General features: G+C 42.6%; 1 protein-coding gene across 19 annotated transcripts in view; it reads left to right on the forward strand.

Moving 5' to 3' along the window:
• The first annotated feature begins 289 nt into the window (after positions 1 to 289).
• The window catches only part of MED12L (mediator complex subunit 12 like), a 318700-nt gene continuing 296287 nt past the window's right edge, over positions 290 to 22702 (forward strand). For 12 of the 19 annotated variants that reach the window (XM_025042470.1, XM_025042474.1, XM_015600179.2 and 9 more), the window contains exon 1: positions 291 to 534. In XM_025042470.1, coding sequence (XP_024898238.1) covers positions 436 to 534 — 99 coding nt within the window. In that variant the 5' untranslated portion in view covers positions 291 to 435. Of the gene's footprint in view, positions 535 to 22702 lie in introns of all 19 variants that reach the window. The other 7 variants (XM_025042472.1, XM_025042480.1, XM_025042483.1 and 4 more) reach the window with 3 other exon arrangements.

The raw sequence follows: 22702 nt of genomic DNA on the forward strand, positions 1-22702 counted from the left end.
GGCCCCGCCTATGCGGTCAGGGCAGCCACCCCGCGCCCTGAGCCAGGCTGGCTTGGGTTTGGGTCCATTGGTGAAAAAAGTCACACGTTCCTATCAGCTGCTCCTCCCCCTGGGGACAAGGTAGGGGGGACCGGAGGCAGGCGCTGCGGAGGACTCAGGCAGACCTTCAGCCTCTCCGCCGCCGCCACAGGAGCGGTGCGTCCCGGGGCTCCTGCGCAGCCGGGTGCCCGCCGAAGGCTGCCCCCATCAGTGCGTGTCTGCGTGCCTGGCAGCGGCAGCATCCAACCTGCTTTATTCTTGCCTGCAGCGCCACAGCGAGCGAGCGAGCGAGGAGGGGGAGAGACGGAGTCTGTCTGCAAGTGCTGCTCCCTGGTGCTCAGAGGCGGCTGCTCCAGCTCCAACTCTCATTCATTTCGCCGGTTAACATGAGAGATCATGGCCGCCTTCGGGCTTCTCAGCTATGAGCAGAGACCGCTGAAACGCCCCCGACTCGGGCCGCCGGACGTCTATCCGCAAGACCCCAAGCAGAAGGAGGTAAGGGCGCCGGCGGCCTCCCAGGCAACGGGGGCCGCGCTCCGCAGCGCTGACCTCGGGCCAAGTTGGCCCAGCGGGCAACGGCGGTGCAGCGGGGGAAGGGTCGGGGAGGGGACTGGCGGCGGGGGCCGGGCTCAGGGCTGGAAGACCCCCGGCAGCGGAGACCGAGCGGCTGTCAGTCCCCGCGCTCCACTGGGACGCTTGCTCTTCGAGTTCAGGGTCGCTTCTCAGTTACCCGGCCTTGCACGGCATTGCCGGGCGCTTCATCTGCTTCTTTGCCGATACCCTCCTGCTTGTTCTTCCCCGCTTCTGCCTGCTTTATTTTTCTCTCCACCGCTTCGTTAAATTCTCGTAAACTTTTTGAAAAATGTTGGAATGCAATGCATCCGACACAGGTCTTGGGTTTTGCGCTAGCTGAGTAGGGACGGGTGTGTGTGGGGGTGGGTGGGGACCTTTTCTGTTCAGAGTTTCCAGTTTGGAGTGAAGTCGTTTTTATCGAGGTGATACATATTTAGCTCTCTGAATGTACTTTTTTCTGTGGCCTCTCTCCTCTTTCAAAATCAATATTTAGGGGAAACACTGATTTCGTCCCTGGAGGTGATTGGCTTAATTGTCGGAGGCTGTTTTGTATATGTAAAAGCCATTGGGTTACCTTGGAAGGGAATAGGACCCGGGATTGCAATTTTTTTTTTTTGAATGAAATTAATTGGAGAAACCTTGACTCTTGTACTAGGTACGCTAGCTTCAGTGACTAGAGTAACCATGGTATTTTGTAGCCATGTATGTGTTTGTCAGTAGTTAACAAGTAATTATATAACAACTCTCCAGTTATAATGATTATTCTTGGCTACATAATTTGCCCAGGGATTTGCCTTTTTTATTTTAAAGATCACCTGCTACCCAGCTGTGCTTTCTGAGTTTGCCAGTTGCAGCCCACCCACCCATCCTGTTTTCTTCAGCTAAACATGAATTGAGCATATTTCAGAACTTCTCTTTCTGGGAATCTAAAAACTCTCTATTCAAAGTTTACAGGCCTACTGACATCACAGAAAGGGCTTTTTGTAAAGAAGGCAAGGAGGGGTCCTTAAGACTTCCCTTTTGATAAATGTATCTATTTCAGTAATAGAGAAAGAATGTTCTGGCCAAACTGTTTTGTTAATGTTTCTGAAAAATAAGGAATGACAACTTCTTTTAGAGGTTTAGCACGTTAAACATGTTTGAGCATCTGGAGTAATTCAGATTGAAGCTGGAAAGGTTTTACTGGTGGTTCTCAGCTGCGGCTTTACATGAGGATAGGAGTTTTGATGAGATTTTGCAGGTTTCTTTCCCACCCATTTTTCTCCCTGCTATTCTGACCCAGAATAAAGCTAATTGTTAAGGACTGGAAATAACAGACACTAAGGAGCAAGTGTAAAGAAAGTTAAAAATGAGTGTCAGGAAATTCTTAAAGTTTTGGTTGGGACAGGGACATTGATTGGCTGACCTTTATCATATGGTGATTAATGTCATCCTACATCTTTCTGAGGGCAGCATAATTGGTAGTATCTTCCCAGTTAAGGGATGGTGGCCTGGATGCCATGTGGGCTTAGCATTTTTATTCCTCAGGTTGACACTCATTCAGGATTGGGGCCTCTGTGGTTCTGGGAAAAATAATTTGGGATTTCAGGATCTTACAACATTTTATGGAATTCTAAAAAGTGGAAGTTACCTTAGAGTCTACTTTTTTTTAATATGTGTGTGTGTATATATATGTATGTGTGTGTGTGTGTGTGTGTGTGTGTGTGTGTGTGTGTGTGTATGTAAAACTTTTTTTTTTTTGACAAAGTGAACTGAGGCCCAGGAAAGCTACCTGACTTAATCAAGGTATGTGGTGAATAAGCAGGAGAGTCGGACCACTAAATATATGTCAAGACCAATGCTGTGTTAAGGATGATTTATGCTAAGTCGTGTTGTACCAGTGTTACTCTCTTTCACCCCAAGGCAGCCACATTTTATCTTTCTGGAGCAGAGTCAGAGTTTTGTGTGACTGTAGCCAAATTTGAGTACAATATGGAACAGGTGCTTGGCTGTTCTTGGGTGGTGGTGTGGTGAGCAGTGTCTCACAAACTTCACTTATTTATGTGTTGCCTTAGGATTTCTACTCTATCCCTGAATCACTTGCTCTTTTATTCTAATGATTTCTTTAAATTAACTTTTAAGAAACTTTTTACATTTCATGTATACACATGAAATCATGGATTTGATGTGACATGTATATCACATATAAAATGTATATATAACTTTTAATTTTTATTTACCTGATATCACACACACGGTTATATGTATTAAAATGAGACCATAATATTAAAACTTTAAAAAGTTCATCTGTGCAACTAAAACCATTATTGTGTTCCATTAGAGATTTGTGTCCCACGTTGTGGGAAATACTGATTTAATGGAAGTAGTGTGGGGGCTCCAAGTTGGAAGACCTGCATTTGGATTCTGGTTCCACCTCTCATTGTGTGGCCTTGGGCAAGTTGCATAACTTCTCATTTGTTCTTTAATATAATTGTGCTTTTCAGAAAAATTTGGGAACCCAGGTTTCAAATTAGCATTACATTTGCATGAGAAAAACCTTCCTCTTGGTGGAAGCTATTATTACTGTAACTATAACTTTTTATTGTTGTTAACCATTGCTAATAGTGTTCTGGAAAATAGTTTCCAGGGGATAGGATGGAACCCTTGAAATGAATGCCCCTTGCAGAGAAGTATGGAGGGGGAGGGGAGAGGGGGAGCTGCAATCTTTAACCTGGTCATGGACTGGTTATGTTCATTGGCGACAGTGCTATGGATCAGCAGTGTGTGGCACTTTATCATATATTGGGTTATAATACTTTGCTCTCTGGAAATGTAGACCGTCCTCAAGCTGTAAAAATAGGGAATCAGAAAATTAAGAGTCATTCTTGATTCCTTCTCCATTGCACGTCATAATACATCTATCAGAACATCTGATCTAGTCCAGTTACCAAATATATTTCCAATCCATTCGCTGTTATCCAGTTTAACCAATATGCTTGACTTTCTTTCTGCTTTGGGCTGACTTTTCTCTGCCCTAGAATTCTTATACATGTTACTCTGTCTGCCCCGACACTTGTCTGCCTATCACCCCCACCGTTTCACCCTGCTCTTCTCACCTTAGCCTGTGGTAGGAGAATAGGCTCTAGAGCTAGTTTGCCTGGGTTCAGATCCTGGCTCTGCTATTTACATACTTCTAGCCTTCTTGTGCCTCAGTATGCCCTTCTCCAGGGTGGGCATGGAATTGTTGGAAGATTACATGGATAATACATGTAAAGCACTTAGACCAGAGTCTGGCAAGCATTCAACACTCAGAAATTTTCTGTTACAAACTACTGTCAGGCCTGCCTCTTCATCATTTAAGTCTCAGCCTAATGGCCTCCGTGAATATGTATTTATTTACATCTTGCCATCCCTCTTAAAGGGGCAGTTTCAAGGATGAGAGCTGTTTCAGGCATCACTGAAATACCTGGCATCTAGTGCAGTTAGTTCTTGGGATGCTGAGGGCATGACTACTTGGAATATATGAATGAAGTGGGAATGAATGAATACAAAGAGAAAATCTGATGACTGAGGTGTTAAGGAAAGTCTAGGTTAAAGCAGAAATTATCTTTGACATCTACTTTGGAGGCTACAAAGCTGAAAGCAAAATTAAACTCTAGAAGTAGGAAGGAAGAGTTTTACCCTGTGGTGGAAGCGGCCCAGACAGCTGAATAATAAATACTTTTAGGAAATCAAATTAGTTAGAAAAGAGTTTGGGGCAATAGTGAGATTTTTCAGGAACCAGAAGCCATAGAGCCCCACCAGCAGAGTCTGAGGGGAAGATGGTTTAGTGTGCAGTGCAGAAGCTGCCCATGGACAAGTACAGCATGACTTGGGAGGGGTTAGGGTGGGAATAAGGGTGAGTGGTTGTGGTAGTATCTGCATCTGGATAACCCAGAACAGCAGTAAGGTTCGTTGGAAACAGAAGGTGGTTTTTTTCAGATTCAGTAGGTATGAGATGAGGCCCCATAATCTGCATTTTTAACAAGATCCCAGGTAATCTGATGCTACTGGTCTGGGCTGTATTTGCGAACCCTGGCCTAGAGAGAAGACATCCAGTGCTGCAGGGGGCTAGAGAGCTCTGCCGAAGCAGGTGGGGCAGTATTAGACATCTGTGTCTGGCTGAAGTTGCAGTAGTTTGGTTTAGCAGCCAACTCAGCCAGAGTTTGGTGGGCTTTTCCCAGAAGATGTGCTCTGTCTTAGTCCAGATCTAAGGGAGTGAGTCAGGAAGTCTCAGTCCCTCTCCAGTGGCTTTCCATTACACTTGGAATAAAACTCAGACTCCTTACGGAGGCTGTCAAGGCCCTACCGACTTGGCCCCTGCTCTCTTCCGTAACCACAGCCAGTAGCCAGACCACCTAGCTTTGAGTTCTGGCTCTATAACTTACTGCCTGTTTGACTCAGATCTTACCTATGTAATGGGATTCATATTTGTTTCTACTTTATGGGGTTATTGGGAAGATAAAATGAGATTTGAACCGTGCCTGGCACACAGACAGTGCTCAGTACAGGCCAGCTACTATTAGTATCATCCTTTCCTTGCTAAATGATCCCGGGGCTTCCCATTGTACTTACAGTAATATCCACAAGACCCTTGGAGAGTTGGCCTTTGGACCTTGAGTCACCCTTTCCTGACTTGCTCATCCCCCTACTGGCTGTATTGTAGGACCACTGGTCATTTCTCTCTTCCAACAAGTCAAGCTTTTTTTGTGTCTAGGTGCCTGTCTATTGCTGTCCTTACAGTCATATGTCCTGTCATTTGACTCTTAGAGATTCCCTCACCAAGGAGGTCTTCCTTGTAACCCATCTTCCTTATCGTTGCTAGTTCATTACCTTGTGTTAATGTTTTATAGTGCTTGTCACTGTCTGAAAGTCCATTATAAGGTTGTTTATTCTCTCCATGGTTTTCCTTCCACACCTGAATGCAGGCCGCATAAGAGCCGGGCTTGTCTGTGGTGTCCACAGTTGTGAACTGCCAAGTGATTAGAGTAGGTGCTCAGTAAGTGGTTCTCAAAGAAATTAGTGAAATACAGAAAGAACTCTTACTGAGCAATTGTGAGTATTTATAACATTTAACTCTCCCAGTGCACATTTTATTTTGGTAAAGACTGTTCTTGTTAGCATCTAAAACTCGTAAAACATTAAATGCTTATTTTAGAGACAGCTGGAGATATGGGGTGAGGGGAAGTGAAAATTTGTTTCTTTATAATCTTTGAGAGGGAGGATGTTGATAAAGTTGCCTGGGAAGAGAGGACAGGTTGGCCAGTTGCCTGGGGGACCAAAAGACAGAGGTAGTTAGGGAGAAAGCTTCCTCTTGAGATTAATTGGCCATCAGAGACCTGCCTGACTACCAGTGTTCTGGGAAGGGCACTGTGTGTTTCACTCTTGCCTCATGAGACTCTTAGGCCAGAATCCATGTAGGAAGCACTGGGTCAAAGGCTCTGCTGCTCACAGAAGTGTTGCTACCCACACTTTGTGGCCAAAGAGGAGGAACTCAGGTGGTAGTTATTTTTCAGGGTCTGCCAACACCTGCAGCAGAAGCAAAGATGCTTGTTAAAAATGCAGATATATAGTGCCCCACCTCCACCCAGACCTGCTGAGTAAGAATTTCTGGGAGGAGGTTGAGGAATTTGCATTTTAAACAAACTCTCCAGGTGATTTCTAATCACTTGAAGTTTGAGAATCTTAGAGAACATCACAGACCAGACTCCCCCTTACTCCTACCTGCTTCCACTATTTGATGTATTTTAAAATTTAGACAAATATACTATTCGAAGTATTAGTACCTTTTGGTACAAAATAGTGCACATTTAACTACTTTTTCTCCCGAAGTTTTAACACCCATGGTTCCCAGCATAGGCTTGTTTTCTGTCAGCTGTACATGATTTATAGCAGAGCAGAATTCTATGCCTTGGTCTTTAAATATCCACAGCTCCCTCCTGCATGCACTTGGCTAAACTGGGGCACAGGGGAGCAGCTCTTGCTTTGTCCCACGAGAATGTTCTTTGAACTTGTTCTGGGCTGCAGAGTTTGATTCTGGGTCTGGGCTCTCAACTGGGCTCTTTGGGGATATATGCAAAGCTGTTAATTTGGGGGTACAGCCACCATCTTTTAGTCAGTTGGATATTTCACTTGGATTGGCACTTGTGTAAATGAAATGTGATTCTTTAAGGGAGCTGGAGGACCAGGAAGTGAAGTCTGGAAGGCAGACTGCATTGGCTGAGGACTAAGTAGTGAAAGAGAGGAAGATGAACAGAATCCTTGGATTTTAGTTAAACCAGTTAAAAGTGCCTGTTGTGGATGTGTGCACGTACATGTGAAAACAAAGCAGAAGTAGAAGAATGGAGTAAGTGGAAGTTGGAAACTCCAAGAATTGTGATATATTTCTTCTGAAGCTCTCCTTTATGAGCTTCTGAGTCCACTGTGAGGCTTCTTGACGGACTGGGCGGGAGTTAGTTGGAGGGATCCATTTAAAGAGTGAGCATGATGAACAGTTACCTTTAGTAGTGTTCTCCGAGCAGCACTGAAAGGAGCTGGTTGACTTAGCTTGGAGACAAGCTGACATCAGGGTCTTAGTGGGAAAAGCCAGGTAGGGGGAAAAAAAATCTCAGGGACGTACAGAGGGAGGTTACTGCCTCCTACACATTCCTCCCTGAGAAGAGAATGTGGAAACACTCGGACTTTTAATTGTCTTTAGATAATTTCTGAAGCTGGGTGATGATGACAGGAGAATTCGATATACTATTTTATTTCTCCATAGGAAAAAAAGAAGAATGTCATGTTACAAAATAGCATGATTTCTACTTTAAAGATATATGTCTACGTAATCTGGAAGGATTATCATCCACATGCAAACAATTATCTCTTGAGGATGGGATTAAGGGTGATTTTTATTTTCATTTTTATACTAACTTGTATTTCAAGCTATCACAATAAACATGCACTATTACTGTCATTAGAGGAAATAACTTAAAGATAATTATTAAATAACTTTGAGTTTACAGGTATGAGTCTTTGTTGTGGGTTCCAAACCAAGCTAGAGCCCCTTTAGCTGATGCATAGGCAGAGAGATTTTGCAGGGTTGTCAATACAGATGCTTATGTACCTAATGCTGCTCAAAGTGTGGTGAGGCTGGAGTGAAGGAGGGCTCTTATGTGAAATTAAGCTCTGCTACTTGTGCTATGTGATTTGGGGTGCTCTGTCATTTTCCTCATTTATGAACTGTGGAGAATACTACCGAACCATGTATAGTGTTTTAAATATGAAGGAGTATTATAAACTTATTACTAAATGCGATGTATAAATTCACTGGTGTACAGGAGCAGGCTTGTACCAGTTGATTATTAAAATTTTAAGAATTTCGCGAACTGGTTAATATTATGTTGGAAGCTTGAAATCTGGCATAATAGGAGTATTTTCACCAAGGAAATTGGCAAACGCTTCGAATTAGGGTTTTTTGTTTTTTTGAAAGCTGATTGTAAAGCATTAGCCAGCACACCACTGGGTCTAGTTGTATGTGACAAACACTTGGTTGGCTACTTCACCGTCATTGTTATCCGAGGTTTCCTTTATCTGCTTCCTACAATTTTTTTTTTTAAGCCAGATCTTTACTTTTCTATCCTCTCTTGCAAGTTGGAGTGATCAGATGACTTAATTACGGCTAGAGATTTAATGGAAACCTATTACAGGACTTCTGGAGAAGAATTTTTCCTCACTGAAAAAAGTGCAGGCACAGGGCAAGAGTGTTCTCTCTCAATGCCTGATAGCTCTTTAATTTCCTATCTTTGGAAAAGTAGTAAGAGGATGTGAGTTGGAGCTAGGGCACCTCTCTGTGACCATAAGGCTACAAGCCTATGGATGAAAAGCCAACACAAGAGGAGGGTGATTGTGTGGCTTTATGAAATGGTAAAAGCTACTAAACTGACCTTGGGACCACCTCTCCCGGGACTTCTTGTTAAGTAAACAATAGACTTCCACGTGGTTTAAGCCATTGTTGGACCAGTTGTCAATTTCTCATAGCAGAAAGCATTCAAATGTTACTGGTTCTTCCTATATAAATTTTGACACCTTCAAATCCTCACAGCATGAGCCCCCCCCTTTTTTTTTCAGAGAATACACACTCCCGGAAGTCTCATACTCTCTGGCTTCTTGAATATACAGCAAGAGACACAGTGCCTGCAAGGCGTCCGTCAGGCAGCACTGTAAGTCTTGCCGGGTACTGTCAGAAGCGGAGGGGAAGTGGAAACGACTCCTGTATTTATTTCTACTTTTAGTAAAAAGAGTTCTGGTGGGAAGTGGGGAGAGCCCTGTTTTGTTTTGTTTGGAGTGGGAGATTCTGTGGATTTGTACCATTTTGGGGGAAAACCAGGTATGTTTAGATCTAGAAAGGAAGTTAGGGATGGGTTGTTCTAATTTTGTCATTTGGTACAAAAGGAAATTGAGCCCCAGAGATGTTAAAGTGACTTGTTAAGGCAGATGTGGGCCAGGCACTTATGTGCCCTGATTTGTTCTTGCACCTTTACTTGGCCTCCCCTCTGTAAACTGCCTCCGCTTCTGGTAAACACCTTCATGTTGCCCTGGCAATGAGCATTGCTCTGCATTTTAAGGCACCTAGTGCCTCTGCGAGAGCTGAGGACTATTCAGGTCACCATTTGGTCTTCTCAGAGCTTGTCGGAATCTTATGTGGTGTTTCCTGGGCAGAGGGAAGAATATGCCTGAAGCTCAGGCACTCTTGTCTCTGTGGTTTTTGGTGGAAGGTTCCCAGTCCTGTCTATGTCCTCTGGTGTAGAAGAGTGTTCTAGCATTGGCATTTGTGGGCTGTGTGTGTTGGGCATAGTTTTTATCAAGTTTTCTTTTTGTTGGTTGAGATACTCCTTTATGTATGGGTAGCTGTTTTGGAGATAAAAACACACAAGCTGTACCACTTGCCCACTTCTGGGGAGAAGCACTTAAAGAGCATTCCATGTGAGTGGATCCCCCTTAGTTACGCGATGTTATGTCCCTGAGGAGAGGAGAAAACATTTTAGCCCCTGGGTTTTATTTTCCATGTAATGAAACATTACCATATGTATGCATGCCAAACAAATTCAGTTGTTTGCCTACAGTGACTTCATGATCACAGGGCCCAAGACTTTTATTTTCTGTGGTGTCCCTGGCTTTGAACACAGTGCCTACCTTCTTTTATGAATGAATGTAAGACTAGACAAATGCTAGGAGTATTGGATATGGTCTTGAGCCACCAAAGACTTCAATGTAGAGAAATGATTTTTACTTGGGGGTGATACCCCTTCCCTTTCATCAGCAGCATCTGAAGACATTTTGAGTTGTTATAACTGTGTGTGTGCGCACATGTGCACACACTCACACACACGCTGCCAGTGGAATCTAGTTGGTAGAAGTCAGAGATGTTGCTAACATTCTCCATTGCTCTGGACAGCCCTCCACAACAAGGGATTATCTGGCTTCAAATGTCAGTAGCTCGAGGTTGAGAAACCCTGGTCTAGAAGGAGTTATGGACTTGTGAAGGAGAAGTATAAAGTTTCAGATATTCTTTGAGACGAGTGTACAAAGCGCTACAGAAGCAAGAGAGAGTGGCTCAATTTTTAACAGGACGTAACAGGAGGAGATTTTTGAGTCCGAGACTGGAGCATGTATAGGAGTGGATGGGGCTGAGGATGTGAGAAGAAAGTAGTTCTTGGAAGAGGGAGCAGCATATACAGTCACAGGACTGAAGGAACTTGGGCTCTGGGCCTGAGGCATGGTATAGGGCGTGCAGGTGTAGGGGAGCTGGGTTGGAGTGGGAAAGAAAGATGGGATCAAGTTACGGGGACCTTTGTATGCTGTGTTGAGGCATTTGGATATTGTGGAGGTGTTAAGGGTGTTAAGGAAATGGGATTTAAGGTTACTAAGGGCTGCAGTTTGAAGGACTGTGGCTCTGAGGGTCACGTTGAGGTAAAGACTGACTAGTTAGGTGGTCACTAACATTCCAGGCCTAAGGGTTGATGTATTTGTTTCTTGTGGTTGCCATAACAAATTACCACAAACCGGAGGCTTAAAATGATGGAAATTTATTCTTTCAAAGTTCTGGAGTCCAGAATCCCGAAGAAAGTGTCAGTAGGGTCGCACTCTGGAGGCTCTAGGGGGAGAATTCTCTTCTAGCGTCTGGTGGATCCAGGTGTTCCTTGGCTTCTCTGTGGCCACGTCAGTCCATAGTTTCTGCCTCCAAGTCCATGTTGCTGCCTTCTCTGTGTGTCTGTTCTTCTCTGAGTGTTTCTTATAAGAAACACTTTATAAAGACACTCGTTATTGGATTTAGGGCCCACTGAGATAATCTAGGATGATCTCATCTCAAGATCTTTAACTTGATTACATCTGCAAAAACCCTTTTTCCAAGTAAGGTAACATTCACAGGTTCTTGGATTTGGTATGGCTATCATTTAGAAGTCTGTTTTTTTGGCCTGTGGAAGTTGGGGAGCTTGGGAAGAGAGAGGAGAGGATTTAAGAGACATTTGAATGGCAGGATTGACAAAGTGGAAGAGAGAGAGATGGGAATAAGAATATACCAACATTTTTAGCTTAGGCCACTGGTTCCCAAACTTTTTAATCTTAGGACCCCTTTATAACATTAAACTTTTTTGAGGACCCCATGGAGCTTTTGTTTACGTAGGATATATCTCAATATTTACTGTATTAGGAATAAAAACAGAAATTTTAGAAATATATATTAGTTCATTTTAAAACAAACTGATTTCATGTCAAAAAAATTTTTTTTATGAACAATTGTTTTTCCAAACAAAATGAAATTGCTTTACATTTTTGCAAATCTCTTTAACGTCATATCTAGTTCTGCATTCAGTCTGTTACAATATGTTGTGGCTGAAGACTATGAAGAAAACCTGGCTTTACACAGATATATAGTTGGAAAGTTCTTGGGAATCACAGAGGTCTTAGACATGGAGAACCACTGGTTTACATAGTTGGATAGGTAGATTGATGCTGGTCCCAAAATTAACACACCATTGAAAACGAAAGATTGTGTTTAATTTTTTTCCAAGAGTGGGGGAGGTGGGGAAGGGGAAAGAGAGTTCATTTTGGAATGTTTTGGATTTGAGATGCCTCTGGGGAATCCAGTTTGAAATGTATAGTAGTGGAAGCTAGAATCTGGATTTGGATGTGATATGTATGTTCATAGATGTTTGAAGTCATGGCTGTGGTTATCTGTTAGGATTATGTGAATAGGTGGAAGAGCAGGCTGACTCTGAGGCTAGAACTCTCCAGGGCTGGACTTTTGGGGACCCAGTCAGCAGGACTTCAAGGACAGCAGTTGGAGGGAGATAGGTGTGGGGTGATGAGCGGCCTGAAGAGAGTTACATACGGTTTAGCAGCCTCTGTTTTTAGAACCTTGGCAAATGTGGTACTGCCTGCCTTGTTGCCTTATTCCTGTTATCACTGCAAAGTAATTGTTTGCTCTTCATCACTCAACACAGTTTGTCTTTGATTTATTATCTGCTCTTTCGCCCAACCAATGCTAAGTTCCATGAAGCAGGGACCGTGATGTTGCTTTTATTCCCCACCGATAGCCAAAGGCAAAGTGAGGGTCTGGTATATGTAGGAGTTAAATATTTGTTGACAGGATCTGGTAACCAGGCAATCACTAGCAAAGGGTTATTAGAAACCTGGTAAATTAAGATGTAGTACAGAGCACAGGGATGCCAGCAAGTATAAAGACGGTTCTTGCCTTTGAGGAACTTTGAGTGAAGAGATAGATGACAGTCCCTATGTTCAGAGGTTCACTGGGGTGGTGAAAGGACAAATGAGGGAGGGGGTCAGTTCTCTGGAGGGATTAGAAAAATCTTCAGAAATGTGAATATTTTCCAGGTGACAAGGCCTTCTGGGCAGAGGGTTTGAATGGAGGCATAGAGATGGGAAGTAGGATACCATCTTCGGAGGAATTGCAGAAAGTTCAGTAAATCAGGAGTATATCAAATCTATAAACTTGATCTTGTCTGTAGATCTTGGGGACAGTTAAGGGAGAGGAAGAGATTAAAATTGCTGGAGAGAAGAGGGATTATCTACTGGAGCAAGGCTGACTTGGTCCTGGGGCCAGGGGATTGAGGACCCAAGGACAGTGTTGCCTTCTCTATATATACTGTGTTCTGGATTGCTGCCTTTGAGAAAGAGGCGTGGTAGGGCTGTTTACATCGTTTACCTTGAATTTTCTGCAGGCACTTCTAGCATTAGTTGGAATGTACAGAGATTTTCCTCAGCAAGAATAAACTCAGCCTTCATTGTACATCCAAGGTGCCACAGCTCATCTATCCAAATGCCACCTTGTCGATTAAAATTTGGTAGACTTTGCTGCTTTTCTAGTCATTTTGTCCCTGGATTAATCTAATGAGATTGAGATTGGGACTATCTAAGACACTGGCAGCAGTGAAAACCTAATAAAAATGTATTTTGTCTGATGTTGTTGAAATTTTTTGCTAAGATGATGGTTTACCTAAAGATATGAGGGCCCATCAAAACTATGTCCAAGGCTGAGTGAAATAATTTATCATTCTCCTGAGTTCTGCAAGGAAGGTTAATATTGACATTGCTTTTTTTTTAAAGCTCCACACAGTGCTATGTTAGTATACAATATGGAAAATATTTTTGAAGTTAGAGCTGTTTTTACTTTTTGGACAGTTTTAGACTAAATGTCAACTCCCTCTTAAAAAAAAGATTCTTTATGAATTGGAGACACTATTTACATTTCTGCTACCATGAGATCTACTTTTAAGCCATTATTTAATAATTGAAATGTTTTTGAAGTTATATTTTCATTTACTTAGTACTCAATATATGTATACCTCCTACTGTGCTAGGTGATGTGGGGGTGTAGAAAAGAAATAGCAGCTTGCTATCTGTCTCCTCTAGAACAGCACTTCTCAAAACATCTGTGGTGAAGGACCAGTTTCTCTTTTTTTAAATTGACTTTCAGTCTGTTGCACTGAATAAATATATGATGAAAATGAATTACTAGAAAAATGGAATGCTGGTTGAATTTAGTGGCCAAAGTTTCCAAGCGCTCGTTCTCAGCTTTTGCACATTTCTTGTTGTGGGCCTGTAATGGTTTTGGACCACACTCTGAGTAGTGCTGCTCTAGAAATTAACATCTGGTTCACTGACACACACAAAGCAATTAAAAAAATGACTAATGTATTAGTTTTATGTACTTTAAATTGAAGAATAATATATACAATTTCACTACGGCGTATAAAGTGTCACTTTGCGTCATGATAGCCGATGTTGATTGTGGTTATTCTGAATGTTTTACATGTCTGGTTTTATGCTATCCTTACGAACATCGTTGAGGTAGCTACGATTATCTCCTTTTTACAGATGAAGAAACTGAGGCATAGGGAAGGGTTACTAACTTGCCCAAGGTCATTTAGCCTCATACTGATGGAGCTGGAGTTGGACTTCTGAGTCCCTGCTGTACCCATTCTGCTGTCTTTATAGTGAGGCTAAAAATGCTGTGTGAGTTCAAAAAAGAGGGTTGGAATACTTTGGAGGTTTCACTGGAGGATGGAGGGTATGAAGGACAGGATCTGAGTGAGTGGGGACATGCTGCCCCCTTTCATAAGAAAAAGCTGGAAGGTTGGATGAGCAAGGCTCAGGGGAAGAGGGGCAGTGCCTCCAAAGATCAGGCTTGGAGTCCCAGCAGGTTGGGGTGTGGGGGTGGTGATGGGCTCACGAGATTCTGCTGTCCGATTTATTTCATTAGCTCATGTTTAATAAATCCAGTGGGGGAGAGTGGATCTAGGGAGGCCACAAGGTAGGTATCTGTAATCAAAGCACGAAGTCAAAAGAACCTGACTGATCAGGCCTTAAATAGGGCTGGAGAAAAATTGGCAGTTGGTGGCAAATTGGTCAAAGGAAAGGAAGAAGAGAAGAGTGTGAAAATGCTCTGACTTCTTGGATGCTGTTTGGCCAGGGCAGTTGGTCCTGTTGCTAGAGGACCTCAGGCGGACATGTTTTTGTGCCCAGTCTTCAGTGATCTGACCGGTATCTAGAATTTGGTGAATCGGAAGGAATGTTGAGACTCCTCTCTCCACTTACCCTGTGACTTCCAGCATGAACTGGTTTTCTTGAAGGTCTATGACTGAAAAGGCCTGTGTACCTTTGGTTTATACTGCTTGTCTGTGCTTTGTATCTTGCTTGCCCTTGATACCTGTTATCCACCTCACATGGGCCACTTTGATGGTGGTTAATTGCCAGATTTGCCTGGAAGGCTGGCTAAGCTCTTTGGAAGAGGTGGGGATGATCAAGCTCCTGAAAATAAAGAGGGCAAAGGCCGAGAGGTGTTCACAGAGGTTAACATTAACACTACATTTTTAGATGTGGACTCGGGGACATTTATTTTCTTGGCTCAAAAATGTAGGTTTAGCCTCTCTGTTTCTGAGCAGTTGACCTAAAACAAGACCTAAAACAAATTAACAAAATCTCCTACCACCAGTAAAAAAGAGACATTCTCAATTTCTGTTCCTTCTCTCCCAAGCAGGAAGAAGGATGTCCTGCAGTTTTACCCAATTTTTCCTGTACCATTTTATCGCTATCACCCAGCGAGTTTTCCTTTTTCATGAATTTGTAATTCATTGGGTGGAAATCCCACAACACACCTTCTACAGGTGTTTGCCAACTGTGGGGTCAGGAATATAATTAGGTTGGGGGGGGGTGGTCAAGGGAGTCAAAGAGTAAACAAAAGGAGAGTGTGTGATGGTTTACTGGATAGTTACCATTCGAGGTCAGAAGCCATGGCTTGTGTGTGTGTTCTCTGACCTTGGGTCACCACCAGCACAGTAGGAGGCAGATTCAATACTATATAAAAGATATGATTTGTAGGAAGAGTTTATATTAGATGTGATCACAATGCAAGAATTATATGGGACTGTGATTTATCTGAGCAATGGGGCCTCTAAAGAGGAAACTATATTTTGAGGCTGCCTTAAATAAAATTCAGTTACCCCTTAAGTCCCTTTTCCTACTGTGTAATTATGCAAATCTAAAAGTTCAAGTATTTTTCTCTGGCAGTTTTCCTGCGGTTTTTCCGACAGCCATATCCAGGTGTTTGATATTGGAGGGTGACATGCATTCGAATGTGAATTAATGGGATTCAATTATTTAGATAAGAGTGGAATAAATGCTAAGTATATTTAGATATAATTTGAAGCAAAATTTCTCCCATTTTAAAATGGGGAGAAGGCACTGCCTATGTCACTAGGCCACTTATGGCTTGAGGGTTATCATGGGGAATGAACACCTCCGTGGGCTGCGTGTGTTCAGCACATCATCCGTGGTGCACATTTCATCCAGTTCATTGGAGAGCTGGTCGTGTGCCTGATTTGGGCCTATATGTGCTGGCCTTACAAAAGATCTTAATTATTAATGACAGTGATCCTGATTTTGAAGTACTTAGTGTGTGCCAGTTACCATACTTGAGTGTCTCACATATGATTTTCACTTATTCTTTACAATAGGCATGTGAAATAGTTGGAGGTATCTCCATTTCACAGAAAAGAAGGGAGCCAGGATTCCATTATAGGTTTGTTGATCTCCTCAAAGCTCTTGCTGTCTTGGAGACCACATTGGACCTACTGGAGGCTTGATTCTTACCTGGGCACTTAACCATTTCACTTCTGCCCATCTCTCAGCCTCAGTGTCTCATCCTGTAAAATGGAGACCCATCCTGCCTAGGCCACTTGGCTCTTAATGAGGATGGGCATGAATGTGCTGCTTATGGCCAGGGAGTGGTATTATCATTACCATGATTTTATTTTTTTCTCTTTTTGTGTGCTTCTCAGTATAGCTGTGAAGATGGGACTTGTTGTTCTGTGTTGAGCTCATTTTCTTTTGGTTTTGTCTAGGTCCCCACCATTAGTGATTGAAGGTCTGCAGGTGTCATTTGAATGGGGGTAAATATTAATAGCAGCATAGATGAGGGTGGGTATAGAGAGCTGAGTTTCAGATGTGGCTTTGATGCAAATGTGGCCCTGGTGTTCGAGATGTTAGAGAGTGAGGAGGAAGTGCTAGGTTGCGATTTTGGGGAGTCCTGTCTTCCCTACGTCAGTCTGGCTCATTTTCTTGGCCCTTTTCAGGAGGAATTTCCCCGCTTCTTTTGAAACTTCTCAAACTGCTATTAAATAACACCTGACTTAGAAGCGATGCAACATAAATTACTCCCTATTGCTGTGGTACAGGGCTGGCTGTCTGCTTATCCAGGGCCAGTGATAATGCTTTTTTATACCTGTTGTGCACCCTACAGATGGCACTCCTGCTGCTGCTTGGCCTGGGTCCCGATTTCAAAGTGTGGTCTTATCCTGTGGGATAGAGTAGAGCTTCCCCTCCCACCTTCCCTACATGTATGTTTAGTTTCTCTGGGCTGCCATACCAAATACTGCAAGCTGGATGGCTAAAAATTCATGGGTATATATTCTCTCAGTTCTGGAGGCTAGAAGTCCAATCCAAAGGTAGGGCCACACCTAGAAGACTCTAGGGGAGGGTCCTTCCTTGCCTTCGCCAGCTTCTGTAGTCCCAGGCATTCCTTGACTGTGGCAGCATAACTCCAGTCTCTGCCTGTCTTTCCTCTGAGTCTTTTCTCATAAGGACATCAACTATATTGAATTAGGACCCACCCTAATTCAGTGTGACCTTTTTTTGATTATATCTACAGAGACCCTACTTCCAAATGCACAGGTACAGGAGTTAGGGCTGACATATCCTTTTGAGTTACATCGTTCAACCTACAACACTGTGCCTAAAAGACCTATGTCTAGACTCCCCTCTGCGTGTCCTGAGTTTGTCTGGTACTGGACCTTACCTTCTGGGTCCTCCTGGCTCAGGAGGTCTTAGCTTCCCTTCTTTCCCCTCTCAGGAACTTTAAGCTATCAACCATTTTCTTTTTTTTTTCTATTATCAACTACTTCCTTCACTGGATTTTTTTTTTTTTTTGGTGCCATCAAAACATGCACAAGGTCCTCACATTTTAGATCTTTCTTCACTCTATGACCCGATCGTCCCATCTCTCTCCTCTTTCTCCATAATTCCCCAAAGCATCCTGTGTGCTCACTGTCTCCTTCACTTGGCTCTTCTTCTGCTCCTTCTACTCTGGCTTTTGCCCTCGTTCCGCTGAGACGCTGCTCAGGTCACGAGTGACAGCTGCATTCCCGGCAGCACTTGCTCCTATTGATCACCCCCTTGCTGCGGCAGTGTCTTCTCACAGCTTCTGAGGAAAAACAGTCCCGGTTTCCTTCTCCTCTCTCTGGCCAGGCCATCTCAGTATCCTTTGAAGGCTCTCTGTCCTCCACCTGGCCGTTAAATCAATATTGGATTTTCTGTAGGGTCTGTTCTGGGCTCTTGTCCCCTCTCCCTTAGGTGATCTCAGCCACCCCAGGCTTCAATTACCACCTATATGCAGACAACTCATAACTTTTATGACTCCAGCCAAGATGTCTCTGCACTCTAGACTTCTATATCTAAGTGCCTGTAAGAAACATCTTGTTATTTGTCTGCTATGTCAAACTTACATGTAAAACTGACCTCGTGATCTGCTCCTCTTCCCTCCAACCCCTTTCCCCCAACTCCGCAGTACCTGTCTTCAGATATTACCATCCCAGAAATGTGGAGGACATTCTTTACAACCTTACTCAGTTATTCCATCTAACACGTCAACAAAAGTCCTGTTGAGTAGCTCTCCATGTATCCCTCCATAAACCCTCTTCTCTCTGCCTCTGTCACTACCATTTTGGTCCTAGCTACCATCATCTGATGTCCTGACTCTTACGAGAGCCTGATAACTGGTCCCAGGCCCCTTGCCTGGATCCTCCCATTTAGTCTGACCCTACTCCAATCAGTTTGTTCACAGTGCAGACCTATTCAGGTCATATAATATCATCCTTTTCATAAAACCTTTACTGTTCTTATGATAAAAACAGAAGTCCTTCCCTTGGTCCACAGACCTCGTGTAGTCTGCCCCCACCCACTGCTCAGTCTCATCTCACACCTGCCTGTCTTCTCCTCTTGCTGTGACAGCATTCTTTCCTTCATCTTCCCAGCCCTACAGCCTTTACACATACTCTTCCTGTCTCTCCTCTTGTTGGGGACACATACCTGTGATTGTTATGCCTTCCTGATGAACTTTATCATTACGATATGCCCCTCTTTATCTTTGGTAATGCTCTTTATCGTGAAGTCTACTTATCCAGTGTTAATATAGCTACTCCAGCCCTCTTATGTTTATTGTTTGCATGGTATTTATCTTTTTTCATCCATTTACTGTCAACTTATTGGTCTTTAAAGTATAGCACATACTTGGGTTTTGCATTTTTATTCATTATGGCCATTCTTGTCTTTTGATTGGAATCTTATTCCATTAACATTTAATTGCCATTTAATGTAATTATTGATATGGTTTGGTTTAGGTATACCATTTTACTATTTGTTTTTTCTGTGTCTTTTCCTGCTTTCTTTTAGATTATTAAACTTTTAAAAAAGCACTTAACCTATTGATATTTTAGTTATACCTCGTCACATGGTTTTTTAAGTGATTGTTCTAGGAGTTATGATATGCATCCCTAAGTTTTCACTGTCTTAGAGTTCATATTGTATCACTTCATGTAAAATGCCAATCTTGATATCGTAAGGGTCCTCTTCCTAACTCCTACTTCAGAGTCAGAGCTCAGCTCAAAGGCCACTTCTTCAGAGAATTCTTGTTGGACGTCTCAGAAAAGGTGGAGCCCCTGCTGTGTGCAGTAGGAACAGTCAGTGTGTCTCCTTAGGGCATTTATCACACTTGCAGTTTGCTAACTGTGGAATTCCCTCCCCCTGTGGCACCCCCCGCCCCACCAGTGCTTAGCACAGTGCTGTATACTTAGTTATTTGTTGATTAAATGAAGGGGAACCCTGAGTTGTGGTTTGAAGAAGGCAAAAGATTTCATGATAATGTACTCCAGGGGATGGGAACGGCATTATGTAAGGCTGAGAGGTTGAAAAGACAACGTATGTGGGAAGGAATATAATAGTCAAGTAGATTAACTGAGAGTTAAAATATAAAATAAAAAATAGCTCTAAGTTTTTATAACAATAGCCACCATTTATAGAGCACTTTAAGGGCCAGGCACTGTGCTAAACTCTTTGTACGTGTTGTCTTACGTAACTTCAGCCCTGTGGGTTATTCTTGTCTCATTTCAAACAGATCAACTGAGGTACAATGAGGTCATTTACCTTGTTCCCAATCACAGGTAAGGGCTCTGCATTCACACTTGGATCCTCGTGATCCTAACACTTAGAATGGAAGCAAGACCGGGAAGCAGAGCTTGACTATCCAAGGCATTGAATGCCTGTCCTAGGTAATTGTGCTTTGATTCTGGGCCAGAGTCAGGTGGAGAGAAGGCTCAGAGATGTTATGGAGGGTCTGTAGACTGTTGTGCTAGATGCTTTTATTCTTTAGTCTCTTCTGAAAAAACTGGAAAGCCCTCTGAGGCTTTCGAAAAGGGGAATGCAGAAAAGGAAACCTATTTCAGGAAGCTGCACCTGGAAGAATTCAGGCAGGCTGGATTGAGGTGAAAGTCCAAAGAGAGGAAGGGTAACCTGTGAGCAGCAGTGGTCAGGGTGTGCTGTGGCAGCGGCCACAGTTTAGAGAGGTGGCTGTGTATTTTAAAGGAAGGAGTAAATGTGAGACATATTTTGACAGAAATACAGATAGTGTTGGTTAATGATGAGTTATCAGGAGAGAAAGATTATTCCCTTATCTTTTGGGTCTTTTGTATCTGCTAACTGTAAATGTTGCCTAAAGACCATTAAATATATCCATGAGGGGCATTATCATAGCCTTGTTTCTCAAACTGGGATCTGCAGACATCCTCAGGAATCTGAAAGAATGTTCTTTTTAGGGAGAGGTGGACAATGCTAGGAAAAATAGTTATGAGGCTGTTTTTAAAGTTTTGTTTGTTTTGGGTATGGCCGTAGCTAACACAGCCTGTCTGACTAGCACATAGAGGAACATTTTTCTACTTCTGTGGCATGATCATCCCTGGTGGGCATTTCTGTCTAGTTCACTGGGTCACTGAGTTAGTTGTTAGATGTGAGTCGGTGACTGAGGAAATTGGGTGTCTCTGCACATGTTTCATGCATTAGATGAGAAGCCTGGAGGGAGTTAAGTGTATGTATGTACAACTGTGTATATGTTTGTGTTCACTTACTATCTGCCTTTCATATGGTCATTGAATTGTACTAAACTGACTTTTTAAAATCTTCTCGAGTGAGAAAGAGCTTACCCAATTTCCAAACTAACATCAAAATGTTTTCACTTTCCTGAAGAAATGTTTTATTGAAATTAAAAGATTGCTTTGAGAGTGATCCAAAATATATGAAATCATTTTCTAAAGTTCAAGGGAAATACGTGACATTTATGGATGAATTTGGAGTTTATCAAAAGTATTGGGGGTCTGATTTTTATACCAGTATTGAATGTGAAAATGCAAGGTGAACAACTGGCCTACCACATGGACACGAGCCAATTTCTAGGCTTTTGTTTCTGTGTGTCTCTGGATACCTGTCTCCTCAAAATTGCTTTAAGCCTTGTTATTTTAGTTAAAACCAATGACAAGAGGTGTGAGAGTCCTCTTTCCTCCACGTTGAGGTTACTTTGAGACCAATTACGCTTTTAAACCTGTTGAAGTCCACATGTGTGGTGCACAGCTGCCCTAGGCTACTGGGTGAGGACTGTGAATTCTTTTCTCATTTGGCATTGTCTCTTGACTGAGTAAATATTAGGTCTCGCACATGTGTTGTACAATGTTCCCTCGATGCTGTTAAGGATAAACAGATACATTTAAAACTCTGAATTCATGGCGGTTCTCCTCCCAACAGTTATTAAAACTATTTTCTTTTATTCCCCATGTTATACAATAGGTAATTTTTTAACCTTTAATAAGGGGTCCTTTTACTGGAAAAGGGTTAGCATTGCCTTTCTTGTGCCCAGAGCGCAAGTCTAGGAATGAGACCCCCATTAATAGTTGGGCCTGACCCCCAAGTTTTTGAGGTTTTAGTTGTCTCACCTTTGCAAATAGGCAAAGTAGCAGCTGATAAGAATTTTTGACTGGGTGTAGTGGAAGTTGTTTAAATCTCTGTAAGGATCATTGTAAGAATTTTGGTGATTATCCTCTTCTATTTAGAAAAATCTTTGAAGAGGTTTGTTAAAAGATAAACTGAAGCATAATAAAATTTTAGGTATTTATATGAGCAAAAATCAATTCAAATTGGGTAGCACCAAACTGGAAGTGATTAGAAGTGCTCCATTGATGGGAGCTGGGGAAAAAACTTTTATAGAGAAAAGGTGGAAGCAGAGTTAGGAAATTGTTGTTTATAGCGTAAACCTTAGTTGGTTGGTTGTGATTGGTTGTCCTTAGCTTTCAATTGTTTAACCTTGAGGCATTTACAGGTTTAGATTTTGGTTTGCTTATGTAGGCATCGTCACATTAGAGCCATCTTAATCTGATGGCATTTAGTTAATTTAACAGTTTCCCCTTTGGTCACATTCTTGTAGAGGAGAGATTGCCCCCAGATTTGGTATTAGTGCCACTCTCAGGCACCATCAGAGTTAAATTACCCTTTTCTCATCTTGAAACTCATAGGTTATGGTGTCAGATCCATGGAAGAATAGCTTTTACTCTTTATCCTGTTGTTCATCTTGTTTCTGATTCTCTTTAAGTGCAGTGAGACCATCTGATGTGTCGCTGATGCTGAAAACATGTATTTAAAATCTTCGAGAGACACGGTGTATACCAGGTTGTCTCTAATTATGACTATTAGGAGGATGATACCAGAAGACTGAAGTGTACTCCCTAGCCAGGGCCCCCATGAAGCAAACCAGTTGATGTCAAGTAAATCAGAGAATGTACCTGATGAGGTATTAACCTGTTTTAGCCTTTTTAGTCGCATGCTTGCTTGTTAATTTCTTGTTTGAGTTTCTACAATACCAGAGGTCTTGATCCAGGTACAACAGGAGATATTTGCTATGGCACAGATTCCTGCT

This window comes from Pteropus alecto, unplaced genomic scaffold, assembly GCF_000325575.1.
Source record: "Pteropus alecto unplaced genomic scaffold, ASM32557v1 scaffold239, whole genome shotgun sequence".
Taxonomy (NCBI): Eukaryota; Metazoa; Chordata; class Mammalia; order Chiroptera; family Pteropodidae; genus Pteropus; species Pteropus alecto.